Raw genomic sequence first — 24,598 nt, 5'->3', positions numbered from 1 at the left:
ATGACCCCTTTAAACATTTTTGTTCTACAAAATAAAGGACAAACTTGTAGCAGCTGGTTGTAATGATTATATATGTATATTCCACATACAGCCTAATTTCTTGACAATCGGAACAAGATTAAAACACATTCTGAAGATGCCACCGCCTGCAGAAGAGATTCCTGTTGGTCAGGGTAAGTTATATTTGAATGAAAACATTATATTTTGCAATGGTTTACATGATTAAATTACTTAAAAATACAAATGTATGTCCCAAATAGAAAAAAAGGCCTAGCCATATCGTGTTTAAAGGGTTCTAGCAATATAAAATATCAACAGCTGCTGAGTTATCAACCTGCCATTTAAAAGCCAATCATCAAGAGAACACTCTGAATTTTAGTTTTGACACACACACACACACACATAATAAATGCACCACCAAGCCTAAATCATTTATGGCAGGTTCATAGTGGTCGCTTATACTTTATTTCAATACCTACTTATTTGTTTTGTTCCTAACTTCCAAGTTAACATTGCCCTCATGTGGTTATATGGATAAATATCCAATGACGGCAATGGAGCTTGCACATCAGCTCTATTTTTTCTTTTACTAAGTGGAGATCAAGAAGAGATCTAGAGTGCCTGGTGTTATGATCACCCAGTACGTCAAGGAACTGCCACGTGGAAAATCTACACCTGATTTCACCAGAAAACCAATTGCCTTGACAGTTCAAGAAGGTATTATAATAATAATAATTAATAAGTGTTGATATTGTTAAGAAAAGTCCAAATATATTTTTTGAATATTTAAAAGACATGTTCTTTTCAGTTGTTACTAAATGCTCACCAGTAACTGATATATTGTCTAATAGACTATTCTGTGGATTTGATTAAACATTTATGTGTTAGTTGAGCAGTCATTTAGCTATAATGAAAAAGTAGTACCTTCGGGGTAGTAGATCCTTCACAAGCATAAACCTCAGAGATGATGAATGGATTGCCTTTCTGTAACTGCAGGCAAAGTGGCCATTTTTAAAGCGGTGGTGAGTGGAGATCCAGCACCAACTGTAACATGGGCTCGCAACAAGGGTGACACTTCTGACCCAGAAAAATATAAGCCGAGATATGATGAAAGGAACAGAGAACATGTTCTAGAGGTAAAATAACAATGCCAAACATTTGGATCTGAAATTACAACATTATCATACAGTACAGCATATTATGATGATGGAACCTCCTACAGTCAAATTATTGTTTCATTTGTTGCATTCAAACAGATAGCAAATGTGCAAGTAGATCAAGCAGATACGTACAAATGTTTCGCAACAAATCAATTTGGAAAAGCCATGTGCACAGCTGCATTAAGTGTATTTGCAGGTAGGCAATATACAGCACAGCACAATATTCAAGAATATTATCATAATCAAATATGTACATTCAATGAGCAAAACTAGGCAATAAGATCTATTGGTAACACTTTAGAATAAGGTTCCATTAGTTAATGTTAGTTAATGTATTAATTAACATGAACAAACAATGAATAATACATTTATTACTGTATTTATTCATCTTCGTTAATGTTAGTTAATGAAAATACAGTTATTCATTGTTAGTTCATGGTAATTCACAGTGCATTAACTAATGTTAACAAGCACAACTTTTGATTTAAATAATGCATTAGTAAATGTTGAAATTAACATGAACTAAGACTTATAAATGCTGTAGAAGGATTGTTCTTGCTAAGTTCATGTTAACGAAAGTAGTTAACTAACATTAACTAATGGAACCTTATTCTAGAGTGTTACCGATCTATTGCATAATCTGAATGCATGCTCACATTTATGCAATGTTTTTATGGTAGTTCCTTTTTCTGTCTTTTAGTTGGATTTAAGAAAAAGTCAAAAGATACATCAACAAAAGGTAGATATGTTAATCCTGAAATATAAAAGAAATATGAAGAGGGACATTTTATTTACATGCCGTATTGTTAACGTATGATGTTTTCTGTTTTGTTTGATAAGATGACCAAAGCAACGATCCTGAGGACTTCAGGAAAATGCTTAGAAAAACCACGTAATTGCTTAACTTCTCATCTGTCAGGGAATCAAGTGTTTAAGAAATGTCTCTTATAAATCATAGTTACTTTTTTCTTTCCTCAAAATGAAAAACCTTCTCTCTAGAATTGTCAAGAAGAGAAAGGAAAAACCCAAGAAAGAGGGAGAGATTGATCCCAAATTCTGGGAAGTGATGCTAAGTGCCAAAAAATCGGATTATGAGCGCATCTGTCATGAATTTGGAGTCACTGACTATCGGTGGATGCTAAAACAGCTCAACCTGAAGAGAAAGGAGAAGGAGGATGAACAAGCAAAGGTATTTGTTAGCAATTTAATCATCTGATGCTGGTGTCTCACAGTAGATTTGTCAGTCAATTTCCAATCATTTTGAACCGAGACTGTGCCTCGAGACACCCTTCTGCAATTGCAACAGCCAACTTTTCTAATCATTTTTTAAAAGGATGTTCAGTGAAGTCTTAGATTAACTTCTAAACTCCCATTTTTTATGTCTTATAGGTGGTTGAAGATGTTGGCAACATGAAGCCGATTGAAGTGAAGACAAGTGGCAGAGCTGAGTTTGAGTTTGATATGAAGCTTAAGGACACCAACAGTAAAATTTATCTCTTCAAAGTAAGTTCAAATGGTTTTTACACAGATATAAAAAAAAAGCATATTTTAACCCCTTCACTCTTTCCAGGATGGTCACATGCTTGATTATGGGAGTGACACTGATGATTCCTCCAAACACAATATTAAGAAAACTGGTGACAAATACATGTTTAGCATAAACAATCTTGGCTTAAATGATGGTGGACTATACCAAGTGGATGTTGACGATGTCAACATTATCTCAACGACCTTAGCAAGTAAGAAATCATTTCATTTTTAGCACTTCAAATAAAATACTTTGAAGTAAATCTCTTATAATAATACATTTTATTAATCATTTCCTTACAGTTCCTGATGTGGAATTTGATGGTATGCTAAAAGACGCTAAAGTGGTTGAGGGGAAGGACGCCATGTTTGAGGGCATTTTTTCTGGCCCTGTACCTCAAATCACTTGGTGTGTCAATGACATCTCTGTTGAGCATGGGGACAAGTACAATATCACAGTCTCTGAAGACAAGCTCACCCACAGATTGGTAGTTAAGAATTGCAAAAAAGAGGACAAGGGTGTGTACACTGCTATTGCTGGGATTAAATCATCCAGGGCCACCCTTGCTGTTGATGGTAAGTCTTCAATAAGACCAAAGAAACATCATATTTCAGCATAATTTTAAACTTTTATGTATAGCAAAAAGGCTGTTCCTCATGTACATACTATGTACTTATTATAGTAATTACAATAACTATGTAATAACTAGGTACTAACCCTGAACCTACCCCTAAACCTAACCCTACCCCATGTAGTAACCTTGCATTACCAGAACTTTCTTAGATAAATACATTGTAAGTACACTATAAGTACATGTTAGTACACGTACTGTAAAATAAAGTGCAACCGTTGTTTGTTATGCTATATGCCACATCAGAGGACCCTAGCATCAAGGGAAAAGGTCGAGGTGGTTCAAGTGATGGAGCAGATGTTTTTGCAAGACATCTGGCAGATGAACAGGCCAGACTGCAAAGAGAAAAAGAAGAAGCAGCCAGGAGAGGCAAGGGGACAGATGGGAGAGGTGATGGAGCGGATGACCGTGGTAGTGCAGCGGATGGTCGTAGTGATGGAGTGGATGGCCATGGTGGTGCAGCGTATGGTCGTGGTGATGGAACGGATGGCCATGGTGGTTCAGCGTATGGTCGTGGTGATGGAACGGATGGCCATGGGGGTGCAGCGTATGGTCGTGGTGATGGAACGGATAGCCATGGTGGTGCAGCGTATGGTCGTGGTGATGGAACAGATAGCCATGGTGGTGCAGTGGATGGTCGTGGTGATGGAACGGATGGCAGTGGAGGACTTGGCGGAGTTGGAAGAGAAGGATTTGGAGGAGATGCAACAGGAAAGTATGGACAAGGTGGCCTTGGAGGACTTGACGGAAGTGGAGGGAATAGACTTGGAGGAGATCCGACAGGGAAATACAGACAAGGAGGAGATGGTAAAGATGGAAGTGGGAGTATTGGAAAGGTTTCTGGAATGGGTTTGGGAACAGACGGACTGGGAGGCCAGTCAGCTGTGGTTGGATCTGGTGGTGATGGTACAGGTATGTTAATGACAAAATTGTACAAAAACTCTGTCAACATTTAACATTGCTTATCATTTAATTTCAATGAAAAACGTACCACTTAGTCTTAGACAAGTTATTGTAATTCATTCAAATGTATTCGTTCCAGATGATAATGTGCACTTTGCAAGTGGCTTAACAGACACAAATGCTCTTCGTGGCAAACCTGCAGAGCTAGTGTGTAAACTAAATACTGACAAAATTGATGGTGTGTGGTATAAAGATGGAAATAAGGTATGTTTGTGTGTCGTAGATGTCAATGACTGATCACTTTTCACTGACAAATACAGGGTTTGATATTGATATAAATCTTTTCTTATCAGCTGGCTTCCAAAGATGGAGTGGTGATCTCTAAGGATGGTTGTACACATAAGCTCATTATCCAGAATTGCAAGGATTCTGATGTAGGTCTATATCATTTTGAGGTAAATGGTTGCAAGACAGAGGCCACGGTGAGAGTTGGAGGTAATCATATTAAATTTTCATTTTTACATTTGGCTAGAATGAGGAAATGACTGTCAGTTTGGCAATTACAATAATCTTTTCTGCTGTATATTGCTTCTATTTTTCCCAGACCTTCCAGAATTCGATCCCGATGCTTTGCAAAAGTTCTCCAACCCTGTGATAGTGAAAGCAGGCCAGAGTGCATCTTTTAAGATGTCATTTCCTCCACAAGCTTCATTGGAGATTAAATGGTTTAAAAATGGCTCGGAGCTTCTCGATGGTGGTTCGGTGAAAGTTGTGAAGGAATTGAACCACAGTCGTCTTCAAATAAAAGATTGCCTGCGATCAGATTCTGGTCAAATCAAAATCCAGCTAAAAAATCCTTTTGGTTCTATTGAAGCTTTGTCAAGCCTTATAGTACTAGGTGAGTACAATATCTGCAATTAAACTGCTACCAAAACAAACAAACTTCTATATAAGTAACACACATCTGCTCCCCTGATAGACAAGCCAGGTCCACCACAAGGTCCACTAGAAGTGACTGAAAGCACATCCTCTGTCCTTGAACTGAAATGGAATCCTCCGAAGGATGAGGGTGGCTCAGAAGTAACCAACTACATAATTGAGCGTCAACAGGTCGGGCAGGGAGCCTGGAAAAGGGTTGGGGATATTTCAGCTAACCATCTAACCTTCAGAGACAGAAATGTGTCTCTTGGCAAGAGGTACATCTATCGCATCTATGCTGAGAATCTTGAGGGCGTCAGTGAAGCGATGGAGACTGAAAAAATCATGGCTGGCTCTTTAAGTAAACTTCTTTAGTATTTACTGCTAAATTTATCATATGAGAAGCGCTGAAGTCATCGAATATTCATATCACATATGTGTTGGCAGTGTTCCCTGGTCCACCAGGCATGCCGAAGGTGGTCAGTGCATTCAAAAACTGTATAAACCTAATATGGACCCCACCAGAGAAGTATGGAGGGAATAAAATCTTGGGCTACCAGCTAGAGAAACGCAAAAAAGATACAAACCAGTGGGTGACTCTGAACCCAGTTAAGGACCCTATCCAAGGTCATTTTTGTATTTTATTTCAAGCTCCATATAAATGAAAGGCACTGACTACCAGCTCTACTAAATGTTGAGTCTGGAAAACAACTGCTATGACAAAATCAATAAATAACCATTAGCAAGCACCTAACCTCAAAATACATATAAGTGGTCTCTACCTCTTACAGATCTGAAGTATGCAGTAAAGGATGTGTCAGAGGGGTCAGAGTATGAGTTCAGGGTAACAGCCATTAATATGTCTGGGCCTGGAGATCCCAGTGCTCCTTCGGTGATGGTCTGCGCTAAAAACCCCAACAGTAAGTCGCAGTCACATGATTAAGAAATCAAGTTAAGTTCAAACATCTTTACTGATCTCAAACAATCATTTTCAGTGAAGCCCCATTTCAAAGATCCTGAAGACTTTATGGTTGTGAGATCAGGAAATTCTATAAGAATCAGAATGAATTATGAGGTAAATATCCACATCTACATATCCAAACGTATTTACCTTCTAATTTTTTTTTAATCTAATAAATCAATTGATATTATGCACACAGGCCTCTCCACCTCCAGACATTACCTGGCTTAAAAATGGGGAACCTGTATCTCCCTGGAACAAGATAATTCATGCTGATGGCACTTGTACGCTTGTCATACCCTCTTCAAAGTACTCAGATTCAGGAGTGTACACCATTGTGGCCAAAAACTCAAGTGGGCAGGCCAGCTTTGACATAGATGTCAGAGTAACAGGTAAGCTACATTTGATGTAAATGATATAGCTGTCATCACACAATGTTAACAAGTCAAGTGCTGTGCTGTGCTTCACACAATCTGTTGCCATATTCATTCATTGTTCAAAGTAAATGTTCATGCTTTAAGCCTAGGTGAGACCACCCCTTCAGAGACAACAAACCAGAAAAGAGCATGTCAAAGAAACAAAGAGTTACTCATAAGTGAAAGAAACTATTGCATACATATTCTATTCCTATAAAATAATCCTCTTTATGTGGCTACAGATGAACCCAAGCCCCCAGGCCCAGTGGAGCTAGAACAGGTGGTTTATGGCAAAGTCATTATCACATGGAGTCCATCTCCAGACCACAACAAAGACGACCGACTGCACTACATGTTGGAAGAATATAACTCCAACACACGCATTTGGCGCAGAATAGCAGACCACCTTCTCTGTACTACCTACACTACCAGCATTCAACCAGGTCAAGAATATCACTTCAGAGTCTATGCAAAAAATGATATGGGAGTTTCTGATGCTTCAGAATCACCAACTTGGGGCAAAAACAACAATAAAGGTAGGTAGCAGGACCACTACCAGTTTAGCTTATTGTCTTGCACAATGCTTAATACTTTTTTTCTTTCCTTCCTACCAACTAGTTCCATTGTCCTCATCTGTGTCTGCTGTGGTCACTTTGGAAAGGCCACCATCCGTCCTGGTTCCACTGAAACTCCACACTCCACCAAAAGGATACCAGTGCTACATGACCTGTGCTGTCCGTGGCTGTCCCAGCCCATACATTGCATGGTACCATAACGGGATTTGCATCAACTCCGACAACAACTACTACATCACAAATGCATCTGGCATCTGCTCTATGTATATCCTTAGAGTTCGGCCTGAAGATAGTGGCGAGTACAAAGTGGTGGCGGTCAACCCATTTGGCAAGGCAGAATGTTCTTCTACATTAAAAGTGAAAGGTATGACAGCTGCAGTGTTCATTTCAATGCTTGAGAAGTGTTTACCACAGTCACTTGATTTACTTGATGGTTTGTCCTTTGTGAATAGTCACGTTGCTAATAATTTTCAACATGGTTACGTAATGCGTATGGGCAACTGCTATGCCAGAGCTTGTCAAAAAGTGACCTCCAGGGCAAATATGGAGCATCAATCATTTTTATGCGGTCACAGATTGATTTAGACAAATTAGCTGCACTGCTTGATGCATTAGAGCACTTTCTGTGCAAATCTCTATGGTGAATTCAGAAGCACTCAGCAGCCAGCAATAAAGAAAGAAAAAAACTACACCTAAAACTAATTGTATAAGACAGATCACACTAGTGTTCTATACGGTCTCTTTTGACAAAGCACAGACATATGTACTTGCAATGCATTATCAGTTGCAACATGACTTATTTTGAAATTCAGTAACAGAGAATGAGATCTGCATAAAGTATGTTTCAGTCATGAAAATGAAAGTGCTAAGATCTGACAATTATTCAAAAAAATGAACTGTCATTTGGATAATTTGGTTTCTAAAAAAGTAGATGAAAAGCCCTGGCCAGTGCATTACATATGTAAATCAAATTACATTTACAAAAACATTTTTCTATTCAGCTTTTACAGAGAAACTAAGGTTTATCACAATAACAAAAAACTCTTAAATATAATTTTATTCTTTTTCTTTTTTTCTACTGTGTATTTCAGATTGATCTGTACTCCACTGGACGTGCTGGTTTTTGCTCCGCTTCTGCCACAACTAATTTCCTGCATGCATTTTAAGCTAGGACAGTGCATGAATATAAATGAACATAACTATGGTTGCAACTGAGAACTCATAGAATTTACTATTATACCAAGGGATGTGTGGCCTGCTACTAAAAATAAAAGAAATTGGAAAGTATTTAAGCGTATATGACTACACAATATGCAAATAAACATTTTCTGACAAGCATACTTTCTAGCATTTTATTCTTTGAGACTTTAAATGTCATCCCCAATGAGTTACAACTATAGTGGACTCTACTGGACATTCTTCTTTGACATGGTTGAAAAGTTTCACAGACATTTATTCTCACACACATTCCCCTTCTCATTGAAATTACAGTTTCGAATATTCCAACAAGATATGCAGCCCTCAGCAGTACAGTGACACGACATCCATGTCTGTGATAGCGTGAGAACATGGATAGTACTGTTTCAGATTGCAACGTGAATAGTTCCAGTCTCAGCATGGTTCCCCACAAAACCAACTCCAATGTCAGGCATCCCTGAAACTGAAACCACTATCAAAAAAGCATATTATAACACTTCTTGTACTCCCTACTGGATACCGAGATCCCCTGTGCAGTTACTGAGCGTTCTCTTGGATTTACCTTCCACACCAGCAGTTATCCAAAGACTATAGAATACCCAAGACATGTCACTCTATAGGCTGTGTCTGAAAGCCTATGCGGCAGGACTTGCTGCCTCACTGCCTTATGAGGCAATGACTTTGCAGGCAGCGTTTTTGCAAGGCACATCATGAAAGTGATTTTGGACAGGCTTCTGAGGCAGCAGTTTAATGATCTACAACAAAATAGAATGAGTTTCGGTGTTAACTAAACAAATATTGAATTACCATAATAAAACTTTCTCGTTAGAAATAAAATCAAAAGTTCAAAAAGTTATATACAGAAATATACATTTACACACAAACTGATCACCAACGCAACTTTCAGACGCCATCTTTATTTTTTAACTCAACAGTCATAGAATGGAACACACAGGATTGTGGGATGTCAAAGGCAGTGAATGATACATCTATGCTGCCTTCAAAATTAGATCAGAAGAAGATACCTCCGGACACAGGAAGTAAAACAGAATTTTGATTTGTGCGTTTCTCGATGCCTTCCTGCCTTGGAAGGCTGCTTTTAAAAGGCAGCATTTTAGATCTTTCAGATGCAGCGATAGTTTTGAATGGGGAAAAATGCAATGCACAATATGGCCACTCAATCGCAGGAAGGCCCGCCTTTTGAAAGTAAAAGCCAATGCACACTGCAGCTGCCCTTAGTTATCTGGTTGCTATAGAAAGTCTACTTTCTGAGACGTGCGCTTAGAACTGCGCATGCGCACTGGCTGATCTAGCCTGAAAAATAAGCTCTTTATAATGTTATTTAAGCAAAAGAAACAACAGTTGTTGTCAGATTTCTTTGGCGATTTCAAATATGAAATTTAATCGTAAGCTTAATGAAAAGTTCTAGAGAATTTGATGTTTCCCCATACAAAGAGATTGGAGCTGCACTTGCATGCCCGAGAGGCGTTTCAAAGATGGACGCCGAGTGACGTGACTTGTCTTAAAGAGACTTTGTTGTATCTCAAGTATCTCACATATGCATTTGCCACTAAGGTCTATGATAACCGGAGGAAAATTATTGGGAAAACTTTGCTTCTTTTAAAGATTTTAGCATTTATACTATAGCCTATGATGCAGCGTTGACATATTTTTGTTGACTAACCCAGAAGTTAACTGAAAAAAAAAATCATTATTGGAAAAATATATATCTAATTAGCTCTAGTGTATGATTCTTAAGATAAAATATATTGCACTATTGAGATGAGTGCTGCTATTGTGGAGTATTTCATTATCTTAAATCTTATTTTACACATCCTTATGTAAGGTCATTACATAGACGTGGTGTTAAATAGTGTAGCTAATGACTAGATCAAAAAGTGCAATAAAGCATGAATGAGATCCTGTTTTCTGACAAAGGTGACATTAGGCTACATCTTGTCCCTGGCAATGGCAAATGAACAGTCATCACCACAAAAGCAACTTGAATGTCACTCTCACTATTTAGAGAATAAGTATGACCATGAACCACGGACAGGGCCTCTGTCCCTTCGCCACTGTAAACCTCACCCAAATAACAGATTTAATGTGACAGCTAATAAGACTGCAGTGCTTGAGAGGTTTCAATTTGGCCCGCTACTGTTTTATTGCTGAACAAAATGGAGAGACTGCAATAAATTGCGGGAGTCAAACACGGTTGTGTTGACACAGAAAGTTAGCTACACGTGAAGGTGAGTTGCTTCTCCTTCTTTCTTTTACTTCTTTTTTTTTCAGACAAGAACATTGAAATAAACAATATTAAACATTCATCTTTATTAGTAAATAATATTTAGAAAAAATATCAGATTTCAGGTTTGACTTGTAGCCTACTGTATATGAGAAGGTGCCCAACTACCACAGATCTGATTCTAAGCATTGATGCATATTAAATTTGTGTTCTGTGTTAAATTAATGCTTTAGACGCCATCAAACAATGTTAAAGTGCTTTCTTACTTGTGATTGCCAAAGTCAGGCTGAATAGGATTGTTTTATAAGAACTTATGTAGCAAAGGGTCTGTAGTGCTTTACTGAAACACACTGATCTTTTAACCATATTCTGCTTGTATGATGAGTGGTTTATCAGAGAAAGTGCTTTACTTTTTCACATACAGCAGTTCTCCTCATATTCTCTTATTATAATAATTCAGTATGATTTGCTCTCCTAAGCTAAAGCGTAATTGCTCTTGTAGCACATCTCTGATAAATTTATGAGGTATGTGACCTATCAAAAGCAGGGGTAAAATGCTTGTAAAATGATTGGCAAGGATCATGTACCTTATCATGGCATTAAAAAGAATTTATGTCAGTCTTGTGTTACTTTACATGCAAAATGTATAATATCACCTCCCAATATATCTTTATTGGTTCATAGGTTCAGTTCCTGGCATAGTTTTTGTTTACTGACTAGACATTAGGCATCAATAAAGTAAAATGCTATAATTTTATATATATATATATATATATATATATATATATATATATAGTACTTCCCATGTTGTATTTCTACATAGGACATATTTCTTGAATTTCACCATCGCGTGAAGGGATGTTGACAAGGTGGTATGGGACAGGTGGCTGCAGATAGTTTCATATTCCTTATTTACACATATCAGCCCTTTATCAGGGTTAAGACCTTATCATTTTCTCAATGACAACAAAAAAACTCTGTCTGTATAACAAGAAAAATGTATGCACCCCATAGAGTTAATCATATCTGTTTGCTATGGTGACACTTTATACTAATTTGTCACTGGCATTCTTTTTAATAAAAACACAAATCCTAATATTTCCGAACTTTTCTGGGTGCTCACTTCTGTCCAAATATTGTATTACACACCCCCAAAAAATGGCATGCATTCTTCGTTTAGGATTAAATTACGGTTGTTTTAATAAAGATGTGGCATATTTGTCCCACTTTAACCTACATTCACAATAAAAAAATTATGATAACAACAATAATAACTGATTGCATGTGCAATATGCAATATTTTTTCTCGATTTTAGATAAGATTAAATTCAAATTTTGAATTAAAGGCCAGTCTAGCATTGTGAAGATGCCAAAGCCAGCAGAAGGAACAGGCGGTAATTTAAAATCATGGCAGTCACTGTATGCCAAATGAAAAAATTCTTAAAACCATATGAATAATTTATTTTGGAGTTGCTTTGTTCCATCACCCATGACCTGATTTTTAATCAAGCAGTTAGTAGAAGTGAGGATAAGGAAGAGTTCATGATCAAGGCTGTGATTAAACATCGCCATCATGTGGTCAACAACAAATCCACAGCTTCAAACTGTGAAGATAAATACCTCATTTCATATTTGATGGCCATGTTCCTGTATAGTTTCAAGAAAATATTCCAGTGTTTTACAGAACTGAACATCATGGAATGATACGTTTTTGAAAATGTAGATATATATAAAAGTGAGGGACGTGACACGTATATACATATTTCATTGGCAATTAGGAAGAGATCCAGAGTGCCTGGTGTTATGGTCACACAATATGTTGAAGAACTGCCACCTGGATCTTCTACTCCTGATTTCATCCTAAAACCCATAGCCTTAACTATACAGGAAGATAATTTTTTTTTTTTTTTCGATCCGAGGTTCTGGCAGGTGTTACTGAATGCACCGAGGAAAGATTATGAACGGATTTGTGAGGAATTCGGAGTCACCGACTTCAGATGGATGTTGAGAAAACTTAACCAGAAGAAAAAGGAAAGAGAAGCAGAACAGTCCAAGGTCTTGTTTGCTTTGAGTATCATACTCATTTCCTCACCACTGTTTTTTATACACCTACAATATGACAAATCCCCACTCTTGATTTTTCTGTGTTCAAGTATGTCGAGACAATCCACAGCTTGAAACAGATCGAGGTCAAAACGGATGGCACAGCAAAATCCTTCTCTTCAAAGTAAGCGGCCTCACTTAAACAGCCCCAGTGTCATCAACAGAACTACTCTGAGAGTAATGAACTTCAATTAACTATTACCAGGATGGGGAAATGCTTGAATATGAAGATGGAACCGATGAGGAAAAACTGTAAAAAAGAGAACAAGGGAGTCTATACTGCTATATATATAAAATGTGTTATACATATACACTACAGGACAAACGTTTGGAATTATTACAATAATAAAAAATAAAAAATAAACTGGAAAACCAAGCCCACATGTATTTGATCAAAAAGACATTTAGCTCTGCTATCAAAGAAATCAATTTAAATAGAAAGCAGTTCTTTCAAATTGTAATAATAGTTTTACTGTTTGCACTGTATTTTCATCAAATGAATGCAGACTTGATGAACATTACAAAACACTTTTCAAAAATTATTTCAAACTTTTGACTTCTAGTGTACATATATAGACCCTGGTGAATTTTCCAGAATAAACACTAATAAATGTTCTCTGTTCATGTCCATTTTGTTGCCAATTTTACAATTCAGAAATTTGTCTGATCACTGTATAACACTTAAAGTATATACTGTAACTGATACTGATTTCAGATGATCCCAGTGTCCACGAAAAAGATGATGGTGTAGATGAACTAGCCAGACGTTTAGCAGAAGAGAAAGCCAGACTGCAGAAGGAACAGGACGAGGCGGCCATGAGGGCACAGACTGAAAAAGATGAAGCAGCCAAGAAGGCCCAGGCTGAGAGAGATGAAGCAGCTAGGAGGGCACAGGCAGAACGAGATGAGGCAGCCAGGAGGGCAAAGGCCCAGCGAAATGAGGCAGCCAGAAAAGCTCAGGAAGAACAAGATGAGGTGGCCAGGATGGCCCAAGCTGAAAGAGATGAAGCATCACATAAAGCCCAGGCTGAAAAAGATGAGGCGCCCTATATAGCCCAAGCTGAAAGAGATGAGACAGCCAGCAAGGCCGAGGCTGAGAGAGAAGCTGTTGAAAAGATGGCAGCTATGGCAGCAGGAAAAGGCAGTGGAGGATCTAACCTGGAAGATGGGAGTGAGGGTGATGGAACGCAGAAGAAAGGAAAAGGAGGAGATGGTACCTTGGTAAATGGATGAGAAGATGGGAGTGGAACTCATGGAATAGGTGATCGATTGGATTTAGATGGATCAGGTGGTGACTGGTCAGGTGATCAGGGTAAGAAGCGGACAAGAGTCGGTGAGCTGATACCTAATAACATTATAGGTATACGTTCATGTCTGAAACTCCCCATTAATATGAAGTCACCTGTTTCTCAGTGCTGAGATGATGTAATCTGACATATTTCCTATGCACTTTTATCCAGACCATGGAGTTCACTTCATGAACGGGTTGTCAGATACTGCAGCCAATGTTGGAGAATCAGCAGAGTTGTCCTGCAAACTAAGCAGTGAAGATCACAATGGATTATGGTACAAAGACAGAAAAAAGGTTAAGATGTACAGAAATGTATTATATTTATCCATATTTGGCAGCCAAATGTAGTGTGTGTATATCTATATCTATATATATATATATATATATATATATATATATATATATATATATATATATATATATATATATGTTATCCATTGTAATTAGGGGTGTAACGATACGCGTATTCGTATTGAACCGTTCGGTACGTCGCTTTCGGTTCGGTACGCGGTACGCATTATGTATACCGAACGGTTCGTTGGAGTAATTAATTATATTTGAAAAAAAAAAAAAGAGAGAGAAAGAAATATAATGATATGCGTTCAACAAGGTAGCCCAATAACCCAAACAACGTAACAGGCAACGCCCCTGACACTCCCGAAGTAGAAAAAAACACCATCTTATATGTTTATGTTAGGCTACTCAGCAGGCGCTCGCTCACTCAGTACGCGCTGAAGGCTCGTTGCAAAATAGCCAATGCGTTTAACAGACTAGAAATGAGAAGATCCTCCAATAACCAACAGGTCTGGTGTTTGGGTGCACTTTGGATTCCCTTTAAGCTATAATGGTGATGGCAAGAGAGTGGTGGATAAAAAAACAACGGTATGTCGCATAACAGGGTACACCAGCGGGAATACAAAAAAAAAACAAAAAAAAAACAGCGGGAATATCTGGGATATATGCGTCAGTACTATCTGGGAAAAGACGAAAAAAAGGAGAAACATGCACGCAGCAAACTATCCCTGCAGCATTTAGACACTATAGCTTACAGGGAATCCAACCCAAACACCAGACCTGTTGGTTATTTTAGGATCTTATATTTCTGGTCTGTTAAATGCATTCGACATTTTGCAACGAGCCTTCAGCGCTATATCGTGCCTAAAAACGCATGGAAAACGCTAAGCGCGTCTTTCTCCTCCTTTCCAAAGCGCTCGGGCAGAAGCGCTCATGAGGCGTCTGTCTTTGCTAAGCAACAATGACGTGCTCTCTCCATGAGACGCGGAAATTTCAGCGAAGGATAAATGGATTTGCAGCTCTAAAAATCGCTTGCAGTAGCTCTGCTACTGAATTTATTTCAAAATTGCAATCCATATACAACTATGATCAGCTGTTCCTTCATCTTGGCTGAGCTCTCAACGTTGTTACGGGAAAGGATGAAGCTGATTGGTTGGTTCTTGTCACATGACCCGCGGTGCGCTTGCGGCATTCTGAAAAGTTGAGATGTTTTTACATTTTGCTGTATCTAAAACGTATCGAACCGAACCGAACCGAACCGTGACATCAGTGTATCGTATCGAACCGAACCGTGAATTTTGTGAACCGTTACACCCCTAATTGTAATATATATATATATATATATATATATATATATATATATATATATATATATATATATATATATATATATATATGTTATTCATTGTAATATATTCTATAATGTGACTTTTCATGTGTGGGCAGAACTACATTTTCTAATGAAGTGTGGAATAATGGCTGCTCAAAATTCTGCGTTGACGTCATAGGAATTAATCACATTTTACAAACCATATTCAGTAGATTTTAAATTGTAATAATATTTCACCGTATCACTTCTTTCACTTTTTATGTGTTCTAGTAAATGTAGCCTTAGTGAGCATCAAAGACTGTTTGTTTAAAAAATAAAATCCTAGTTAATTTTAACTTTTATCTGGTAGTGGATATATCATGCATTACAAAAATTAAATGCATTTTTTATTTTACACCAGCTGGAGTCTAAGGATGGAGTTATGATTGTAAAAGATGGGGCTCACCACAAACTAATCATCCATGACTGCCAAGAAAAAAATGCTGGAAAATATAAGTTTGAGGCAGAAGGACGTAAATCAGAGGTGTTTTTTTTTTTTTTTTTTTTTTGCTTTTCACTTTGCACATTAACATGGAATTGGCAGTAAAATGCATTACATTTTGTAGGAGACATAATTGATTATTTACATTATTTGCCAGTGTATGGTCGAAAAGTACTGCTACAGAACCCGGGCAAAAAAATTGGAGGGCTCCAGTGAAGTCTTGACAGCTAATGATATTGCTGCTGGCACTTTGAGTGAGATTCTTGATTTCTTACTGTATACTGATGTAGTAAATTATCAGTTGTTAGTCTTTAAAAAAAAAAAAAAAAAAAGGAAGTGTGGTTTATACAATGTGTTCTTTTTGTTCTCAGCATTCCCTGGCTCACCTGCTCCTCCTAAAATAGTCAGTGCCTTTAACGACTGCATTAACTTGGCCTGGCTTTCACCCTCCAGCACTGGAGGGGGCAGTATCATTGGATATAATGTTGAAAAACACAAAAAAGGTAGCAATTTTTGGAGTCAAGCAAACCCAAAACACGATCCAATCAGAGGTACTGAAAATAAATGTAGATATAATTTAAATAAAATATTACAAATATTAATTTAATTTAATTTAAAGTAGCCAATCTGACTCTCATTTAAAATACAGCACAATTAAATTTTTTCATTTTATATTTAGACAAAAATTATGCAGTAAAAGATGTAATCGAAGGTGTGGAATAGGAGTTTAGAATAAGTGCTATTAACACTTGTGGGCCTGGGGAACCTAGTGGGCCGTCTGAATGTGCAATCGCAAGGGACCCCAAAAGTAAGACATGCTCAACAAATTTATACTCAATACCACTCTATACTGACATTTTTTATTTGCCAGATAGAGTACAAAAATATTTGTGATGTTATTGTTCCCAGAGCCTCCTGGTAAGGTCAAAGACCTCAAAATAACTGGATCGAGCTACACCAGTCTGTCTCTTGACTAAACCTAAGGAAGTCAAAGGTGAGGAAGATGAAGCAAAAGGCTATTTTGTGGAAATCAGACCCACAGACCAACTTGAGTGGAGCCGTTGCAATACAAACTTAGTGATTCAGACTTCCTTCACTGCTGTAGGATTGAAGTCAATGACCATGTATTGGGTTAGAGTGATCGCAGTCAATGAAGGAGGGGCTTCCACAGAGCTTCGACAATTACGTCATTGTCATGCCTCCTCCAGGTAAAGAATCTTGTATTTTTTTTTTTTATTTTTTTTTTTTGAATATCTTTACATTTTTGCTTTAGAGTTCACACAAAGATAAGTTAATCTGCCTTATTTCACTTTTTAGTAAAGCCAAAGTTCACTGACAAAAAAAATGAAAAGTTTCATGGTTGTTAAATCTAGAAGCACTGTTCATGTCAGTGTCAGTTTTGAGGTAGGGTATCAAAATATATCTTATTTTACCAAAAGCATATTCACACGTGACAAAATATGAACACTCTTTTTGTATAATACTGTATATCAGGACTGAGTATTTGTTTTATTTTATGCACAGGCCTCTCCTTCACCAGACATAACATGGTTAAAGGATGATGTTCCTGTAGTAATAAGAAATTTCTCTTTACATTAAGGTAGTAGCCTAGTGAGAAAAAGGGGAAATCACCTTTTTTTCTCGTTTTCATCAAACCGCAGTTTCATCGCATAAAATTGCAAAAATATCCCTCATATTCCATCACATTTTTTAAGAAAACGTGCCGCAAAATCAAGGATTTTTGCCCACAACAATCACAAAAAAAATCAGCGTTTTTCTGGAGGAACTGCCATAGAACTGGAACAGCATGTCCAAGGCACTGTGACTCTGTCATGAACTCCTTCTTCCGATGAGAAACGAGACAACCATCTGCATTACATGGTGATGAAGCAGGTCTATGTCAAGCAAATATGGCTTACACTCGTTGACTGTTTATTCAACAACAAATTCACAGTCATTAACATCTTGCCTGGAAGAGAGTACAATTTCAGAGTGTTTGCCAAAAATTATATAGGTCACTCAGAGCCCTCGATGTCTCCAGTTTGGGGAATCGCAAAAAAAAAGAGGTTTGTGGATGATTTGTGGATGAGTTTTAAAATGAAATACTTTTTAAATCTATTTTAAACAGCACTGATTGTTTAATTTTTACTACAGAATTTAAATGGGTATTTCACCTAAAAATGTTAATTCTTTCATCATTTAATCACCCTCAGGTTGTTCAAACCTGCAGTTTCATTCTTCTGTTGAACTCAGAAGATAAGTTGGGAATGCTGATAACCAACAGTTGATGGGAGCCACCGACTTTATGGAAAAAAAACTTACTGTGGAAGTCAATGGCTACCATCAACTGTACAGTTACCAACATTTTTGAAATATCTTCTTTTGTGTTCAGCAGAGGGTAGAAACTCGTCAATGTCAATGATTGTCAATGGATTTTTCATTTTTGGTCCAACTATCCCTTTTTGACTGCATTGCCTTAGAGACATTTAAATGTCAAATATATTAATATACATTTCAATCTAAAATCTTGTTAGTGATGAAAAAGAATCCATAGTCTCATTATGCACCCACTACCCAAATAAATAAGCCTGAAAACAAATGAGGTTTGAACAATCAATGGTCTCGGCTGCATTACAACCAGCAGTGCAGTGGTCTAGGCTACTTGCCATTTAACAGACACCTTTTCCCAAAGCAATTTACAGAACACTAATTGCAATAAGTCCCTTGGAGAAGCCTGAGATAAGTGTCTTGCTCAAGGGTGCAGTGATGATAGAAGATCTATGTAACTCTATTTATGGGTCACCCTTATCCAGGTTTATACTTCTGGGATTTGTGATGCTGTCCCTGACACATCACCACTAAACTATCTCCTCCATCTTCTGAAAATGTTGTTCCTATTAGGTTGACTGCTGCAGTACATGATGGCCTATTACATTAACCCTGTATAATTGTTTTGCCAGTGATGGTGTGCACTTCATATGCTTCATAAATTGCTCACAGCCCTCCAGCTTATATTGAACCTTCATCTGGGCCAATGAACAAACAGATAATTGAGATGCACAATGTGAGGAGACCAAAAACAGACATTACTAGAACTATATAATCACTTTTTTGCAATGTTTTCATCTCTTTCAGAAACATTCACATATAGCATGACTGTATCAACAAGGTTGTAGCCGAAAGCCCTCTTGGTCATGATGAGTGCTCCGCCAAACTTACAGTCAAAGGTATGTCTTCTATTTTAATATTAAGTAACCTATTTCGGTTAATGTTTTAGATATGAGGTTTATCATGCATATGATTTTACCTTTTATGCAGCAACTACTACTTTTCTGTTTTCTTATTTTACAGAGTGAAGAAACTTCAAACAACACAGGCTGTGTTTGTTTTATTTCTTGAAAGTGAAATAAATGTAATAATTTATGTGATCTTACTGATGTGTATTGAATGATCTGTCTTTTTGTCTACCTATGTATCAGCTTAGAAAATCATGTTTCATTTTTCTTTAGAATTATCAGGTTACCCTTAAGAAGCCATCTGTGACAATCTAGTGTATAAAGTCACAGCAGGCAAAGATTTCCAGCCATTAGTTATGTTTACATTCAATAAAACTCAATTGATAGCCAGAAGCAAAGCTTTATAGTATTAATCATTGTAAAATTACATTAGTTTGGACCAACCAAGACTCCTGGAGCCAAATAGAGCAATATAATTCTCATCCTTATACGACCTACCCAAAGTCTTCTCACTGTATGTCTGCTGTAAATCTAAAGAGAGACTTCATCATCAACCAGTCTGAAAGTTTTCGAGAGTGTGTAAAACAGAGTAAGAGAAATAAAATTAAACTGCACAATGTTCTTGATATTTAATCAAAATATTTTATAATATATAGGCCTACTGACCAGATTTAAGGATCAGTACAGACAGACAAAAATTCTGAAGGTAAGTTTGTACGTGGCGCACACCACCATGAAAGTGAGACCGCCTCCAGTGCACAACGCCCCCTAACTCACGCTCCTCGTGCTTGAAAGTTCTCTTTTGATTGTTCCCCGTCGTTGTGGCCCAATAATACCGCGTTGAGGTCGGATAGAGCGCTAACCAAATCACTGAGTAAGGGGGAGTGTTACAGTATAGATAGTGTAGATCATCCGCGAAGACAAGATGACCAAGCGCAAAGGAAAAGGTACCAATAAACAGGACGACAGTTTGCTGCTCTTGGAGACGCCATCTGTAACACCACCGAGGGGATTTAAAGAATATGCAGTCCCTGCCATTGTTTTCTTTATTTTCGCTGTCGGGGGATCAACGGCAGTCTGGTTCTGCAGCCAGCAGCAGCAAACCATCGACAGTCTAGCAGAGACAGTCAATGCAATGCAACTTAGGATAACAAAGTTCCAACAGCAGTTGGGAATGGGTAATGCACAGGTATACGATTTTGAAATACTTTAGGATAGTTAACTAGTTATAAAAATTGAATTGTTTGTTGTTGCAAGTTCACTTTTAAATCAAATAATCCAATGCATTACTTTTACGCGCAGGAAAACACACTGTATGCGCATTGGAACATTATGTACTAAGCGCATTCTTGCTCAAGTTCATATATTTTGGTCAATATTTTGAATCATTTGTAATGTGATTGTAAAAAATACATAATACTAACGGGCTTGAATGTATGCCTCATGTGTCATTCGAATATTCCTTTCGCTGAATTGTGTCATGTTGCTCCAAGGCCATTAATAGTCTGGTCGAGGAGGATCGTGTTTCCTTTTGCCAGGATGGCCTGTTTAAAGGACATTATCCAAATAGTATCCTAACCAACATGTAAAAGTAAAGATAAATAAATACGTAAATTACTGTTTCATTTGTAAGGCAGGCAGCACTGCATTACTGATCAGAATATTATGTATAAAGTAACCCTTTCATTTAAAATGTCACACATTTTTCCTATCACTGGTGATTTGTAGAACTGACTAAATGTTGTCATTCACATTAATAAGTCTTGTCAAATCTACATCCAATAAAACAGTACACCATCATTCCATTAACTTTGGGTTAAATTTCTCATTGCCAATAAATAGAGCATAAATAATGTTATTGTAAAATAATGAAACCTTTAGCATAAGTAGTACTCTTAATTCATCAAATGTTATTTGAATTTGTATTAAAAGAAGTGTCTCTATTTTAAATGTCAGTGGTTTTACAGCAACTTAAACTCAATAGACCCCTTTGTGGAAAACATTCTAGGAAATCTTTCCATGTCATTTGCTGTGACGGGTTAATCGTAACCACGTGTTGTTGTTGGGTACACCAGCTTTTGCTCTTGATGTTTTAAAATGCCACTGGTGTTGGGGGTGGGGGGGGGGAGCAGCGGGATGCAAGGCAGGATTAAGAAACACTGCTTTAGAACATTGATTTTGAAACTTGTGAATCCATTAGAATCATTAGAACACAGAATCACGATTTATATATGAATAGATTTTTTTCGGGCACCCCTAGTTTTGACAGCATGGCAACAACTCTTCCTCTTCTCTAAAGCAGTGCAACATGGCATGTCAGGTTGCATGTTTTGGGGGCTGGGGTTTATCAGGGTTTGTGACATCACAAACCCAGGAAGTAACTCATTGTAGTCCCTACGAGCCATTTGTGTAGGCATTAAACTGCCATAATTTTAAAAGGTGATATCTTTCAGTGTCATAACTGAAACTGCAGATATTGTTTATGCTCAAACAGCAACATTATACACTAACTAATGTAAAAAAAAAGTGAAATTGCAATCAACAACCCCTTTAAGATTAGAATCAAATTATGATAACATTAATGTATGCATTGTCATGACATTTCTTTGGTAACTACCTAATACAAAGATCATTGCCATCATTTTTAAAATACTTTCCTCTTCTGAATCAGTTGAATCATAGAACTCATTGCTAGTGTAACTAGCTGCCAACTGTACTGACGAGAGCATGTCATGAACAAACGGTTATGGTGTAAAAAGTGGACTTGTGTGAAATTATTTATTAATTACTAAACACTGTAGATTTAATGTATGATTGATGAATTTTCAGATGTTAACTAGAATTGTTTATGGACATGAAAGTGATTAGGTTCAATAAATATCTAAATTGGTGAAATGCTGCATATTGGTCAGATCTTCATTGCAAATAAAATATTTTGTTTATCTAGATTGCCAATGTGGGTGTTTTTGAAGAACGTCTACAAGCACTGGAAGAAGCCTTCACACAGGCCCAAAAAAAGGCAGATGTTGCACTGGCCACTTCAGAAAAAATAAAATCTACTGATCTTCAAAACCAATTCTGGTCTCTTCAGTCTGAGATGAATGGCAAACTTTCTGAACTCCAGCAGGAATCTGTTTCCACTGCAACGTTGAATGCTGTGGTCAAGAATAAGACCGAAGAGATAGAAACACTGAAGCAGAGGCTTATTTCTATCCTTACTGCGAACTCCGAGGTAGCTGTTACCATTTCTGGGCTCACAGACACTGTTTTGGTCACCAAATCACGTCTTGACGAGCAGATGTCCACTATAGACGGTCTCACATCTGAGTTGGAGGAACAAAGAACGGAACTTTCAAGCCTGAAGGAATCCTTTATCAGCAATAAGAAGGCTCTTGAAAGAAACAGACAGAAGGTGATGGACATCAAGTGAGTAACCTGAAGGACTTTGTGGAATCTTAGTTTATGGTATTATCTCTACCATTTCTGGTCTTTAGCAGTTTGGTGTTGTTACTGATAAAGATTATTCCTAATTCATCTTTATTTGTTCTCTCTGCTAGAGACCTCCTGGAGATGGAACAGGCAAGAAGATCCCAAGTTCTCGAGGAGCAGCTTATGGCAGTCCGTAGGAGTCTGGAGGACCATCAAAAGAGTACTCATAGTCTTCACTCTCACCTTGCTGCCCAAATTGAGATCATCCAGAGTCAGGTATAGTCCTAACTGTTTCATTTTTCCCCACATATGATCATTTTGACATGTCACATCCTAATTTTCTTTATATGTTTCAGATGTTATTTGAAAGCCAGCAGTCCAGTACAGAGGAAAATATTTCAGTAGAAGAGCAGCAAGTGGAGCAAGCAGCAACTCAGGAGGAAGTTCTGATCAAGGATGAAGAAGTAGAAACAAAGGAACAAGCAATTACTGAGGAGGAAACCGTAGAGGAGGTTCATGATGAAGAAGAAGAGCGAGTAGTACATGAGGAGGACGAGACAACTGAGGATGTTCAGGTTCATGGGGAAGAACCTGTTGAAAAGCAAACCAATGAGAATGAAATTCCGGAGGAAGCTGAAGTCAAAGAAGATGTTGCTGAAGAGCAAGCTGTAACTGAGGAGAATGAACAAGCTGATGATGTTCCATTGCACCAGGATATTATTGAGGAAGCAGTAACTCAACAGGATGAAATGGCAGAGGAGCTACAGGTATCTGACAAGGAAGTACCAGCTGAGGAGGTTCAGGTCCTCGGGGAAGAAGAATCTGTTGAGAAGCAATTATTAACTGAGGAGGATGTAATAACTGAGGAAGTTGAGATCAACGATGGAGATGTTATTGAGGAGCAAGCAGTAACTGAAGGGGATGCAATATCTGAGGAAGTTCAGGTCAACGATGAAGATGTTTTTGAAGAGCAAGCAGTAACTGAAGGGGATGCAATATCTGAGGACATTCAGGTCAACGATGGAGATGTTATTGAAGAGCGAGCAGTAGCTGAGGGAGATGAAATAACTGAGGAGATTCCAGACCAAGAAGAAGAAGAAGTTGTTTTTGATGTGGAAGACCAAGCTTCCATAGAAGAAACAGGAGCTGACAAAAGTGTGTCGAGAGCTGTTGACAACTTCTCTGAAGATCAGATAGTTGAAGATATCAGTCAGGAGCAGACATCACAGGAGCAATTAGAAGAAACTGAGAAGCAGAAAGACTTGGAAGAATTTGAAGAACACGTGCAAGAAGAAGAAGAAGAAGAAGAAGAAGAAGAAGAAGAAAACCCTACTGAGGAGATTGTGGAAGAGCTAGATGAAAAATCCATTTCTATCAATGGAAGTTAAGTTTCTGAGAGGATGATGGTTCAAAATAAAATACTTTTTCTGAGGACTTGAAATGATCCCAAATGAATCATGTGATGCATAGTATTTCACATTTGTTGAAATGTTCCTCAGTCTTATGTTGTATACCCGAAAATGAACTTTGAACCTAGCAATGAGTTTTTCAAATCCAATGGTGAATTTGTTTTTCTAGTGATATCTCTTAAAATGTTGAAGTGCTCTGTTTACACTGAAATGTAGAGTGTGTTGATGTTGTTGTACTAGGTTACACGCGTTTTTCATATAGCAGTTTGCCAGCTAACTAACCTCAGGAGTGTCACTTGAATAAACAGCTTTATCTTTTTTTTACTATTTCCCTATCCCAGCCTCTCTCTCATCTGGTGTTTAGCTGTCTGTTGAAATGGGACACATGCTGTGTGTGTGTATATTTGCAGCTCTTAGGTCAGGGGTTCAGGAATGTGCTGCTGGTCCTGGACACTGGGGACATGTGTGTCCCATTTGTAACTATAGTGCTT

At 37.7% G+C, this 24,598-nt stretch overlaps 2 protein-coding genes and 1 pseudogene across 3 annotated transcripts; all 3 read left to right on the top strand.

Annotated features, from left to right (window-relative positions):
• The first annotated feature begins 599 nt into the window (after positions 1 to 599).
• igfn1.4 (immunoglobulin like and fibronectin type III domain containing 1, tandem duplicate 4) lies at positions 600 to 8,188 on the top strand. Its single transcript, XM_026266304.1, has 21 exons — positions 600 to 717; positions 997 to 1,136; positions 1,257 to 1,356; positions 1,861 to 1,899; positions 2,001 to 2,052; positions 2,160 to 2,349; positions 2,550 to 2,663; positions 2,731 to 2,899; positions 2,991 to 3,263; positions 3,566 to 4,231; positions 4,362 to 4,486; positions 4,576 to 4,717; positions 4,827 to 5,120; positions 5,202 to 5,501; positions 5,588 to 5,767; positions 5,932 to 6,060; positions 6,136 to 6,215; positions 6,301 to 6,493; positions 6,760 to 7,053; positions 7,136 to 7,456; positions 8,184 to 8,188. The coding sequence occupies exons 1-21, from the start codon at positions 630 to 632 to the stop codon at positions 8,186 to 8,188; spliced, it is 3,894 nt and encodes a 1,297-aa protein (XP_026122089.1). The 5' UTR covers positions 600 to 629.
• Positions 8,189 to 11,900: 3,712 nt separating this feature from the next.
• Positions 11,901 to 19,389, top strand: LOC113105160 (immunoglobulin-like and fibronectin type III domain-containing protein 1; annotated as a pseudogene).
• Positions 19,390 to 20,014: 625 nt separating this feature from the next.
• LOC113097160 (FK506-binding protein 5) lies at positions 20,015 to 24,434 on the top strand. 2 transcript variants are annotated; one of them, XM_026262375.1, is made up of 5 exons: positions 20,015 to 20,458; positions 22,217 to 22,695; positions 22,827 to 22,974; positions 23,055 to 23,135; positions 23,196 to 24,434. In XM_026262375.1, exons 1-5 carry the CDS (start codon positions 20,195 to 20,197, stop codon positions 24,084 to 24,086), a joined length of 1,863 nt encoding a protein of 620 aa, XP_026118160.1. In that variant the 5' UTR covers positions 20,015 to 20,194; the 3' UTR covers positions 24,087 to 24,434. The 2 variants fall into 2 exon arrangements, with proteins under 2 accessions (XP_026118160.1, XP_026118153.1); XM_026262368.1 differs by having other exon boundaries at positions 20,016 to 20,458; positions 23,055 to 24,434.
• The last annotated feature ends 164 nt before the right edge of the window (positions 24,435 to 24,598 follow it).

This window comes from Carassius auratus, chromosome 6, assembly GCF_003368295.1.
Source record: "Carassius auratus strain Wakin chromosome 6, ASM336829v1, whole genome shotgun sequence".
NCBI classification, from domain to species: Eukaryota; Metazoa; Chordata; class Actinopteri; order Cypriniformes; family Cyprinidae; genus Carassius; species Carassius auratus.
This window is presented reverse-complemented; position numbering and strand designations above follow the sequence as displayed.

Bases quoted from the DNA above. Each gene is read 5' to 3' on its own strand.
- igfn1.4 (XM_026266304.1), top strand. From the start codon at position 630: ATGATCACCCAGTACGTCAAGGAACTGCCACGTGGAAAATCTACACCT. The intron at 5,768-5,931 runs GTCATTTTTGTA...TACCTCTTACAG, and splicing joins AGTTAAGGACCCTATCCAAG to ATCTGAAGTATGCAGTAAAG. The intron at 6,216-6,300 runs GTAAATATCCAC...TTATGCACACAG, and splicing joins GAATCAGAATGAATTATGAG to GCCTCTCCACCTCCAGACAT.
- LOC113097160 (XM_026262368.1), top strand. From the start codon at position 20,195: ATGACCAAGCGCAAAGGAAAAGGTACCAATAAACAGGACGACAGTTTG. The intron at 22,696-22,826 runs GTGAGTAACCTG...TCTCTCTGCTAG, and splicing joins CAGAAGGTGATGGACATCAA to AGACCTCCTGGAGATGGAAC. The intron at 22,975-23,054 runs GTATAGTCCTAA...TATATGTTTCAG, and splicing joins TTGAGATCATCCAGAGTCAG to ATGTTATTTGAAAGCCAGCA.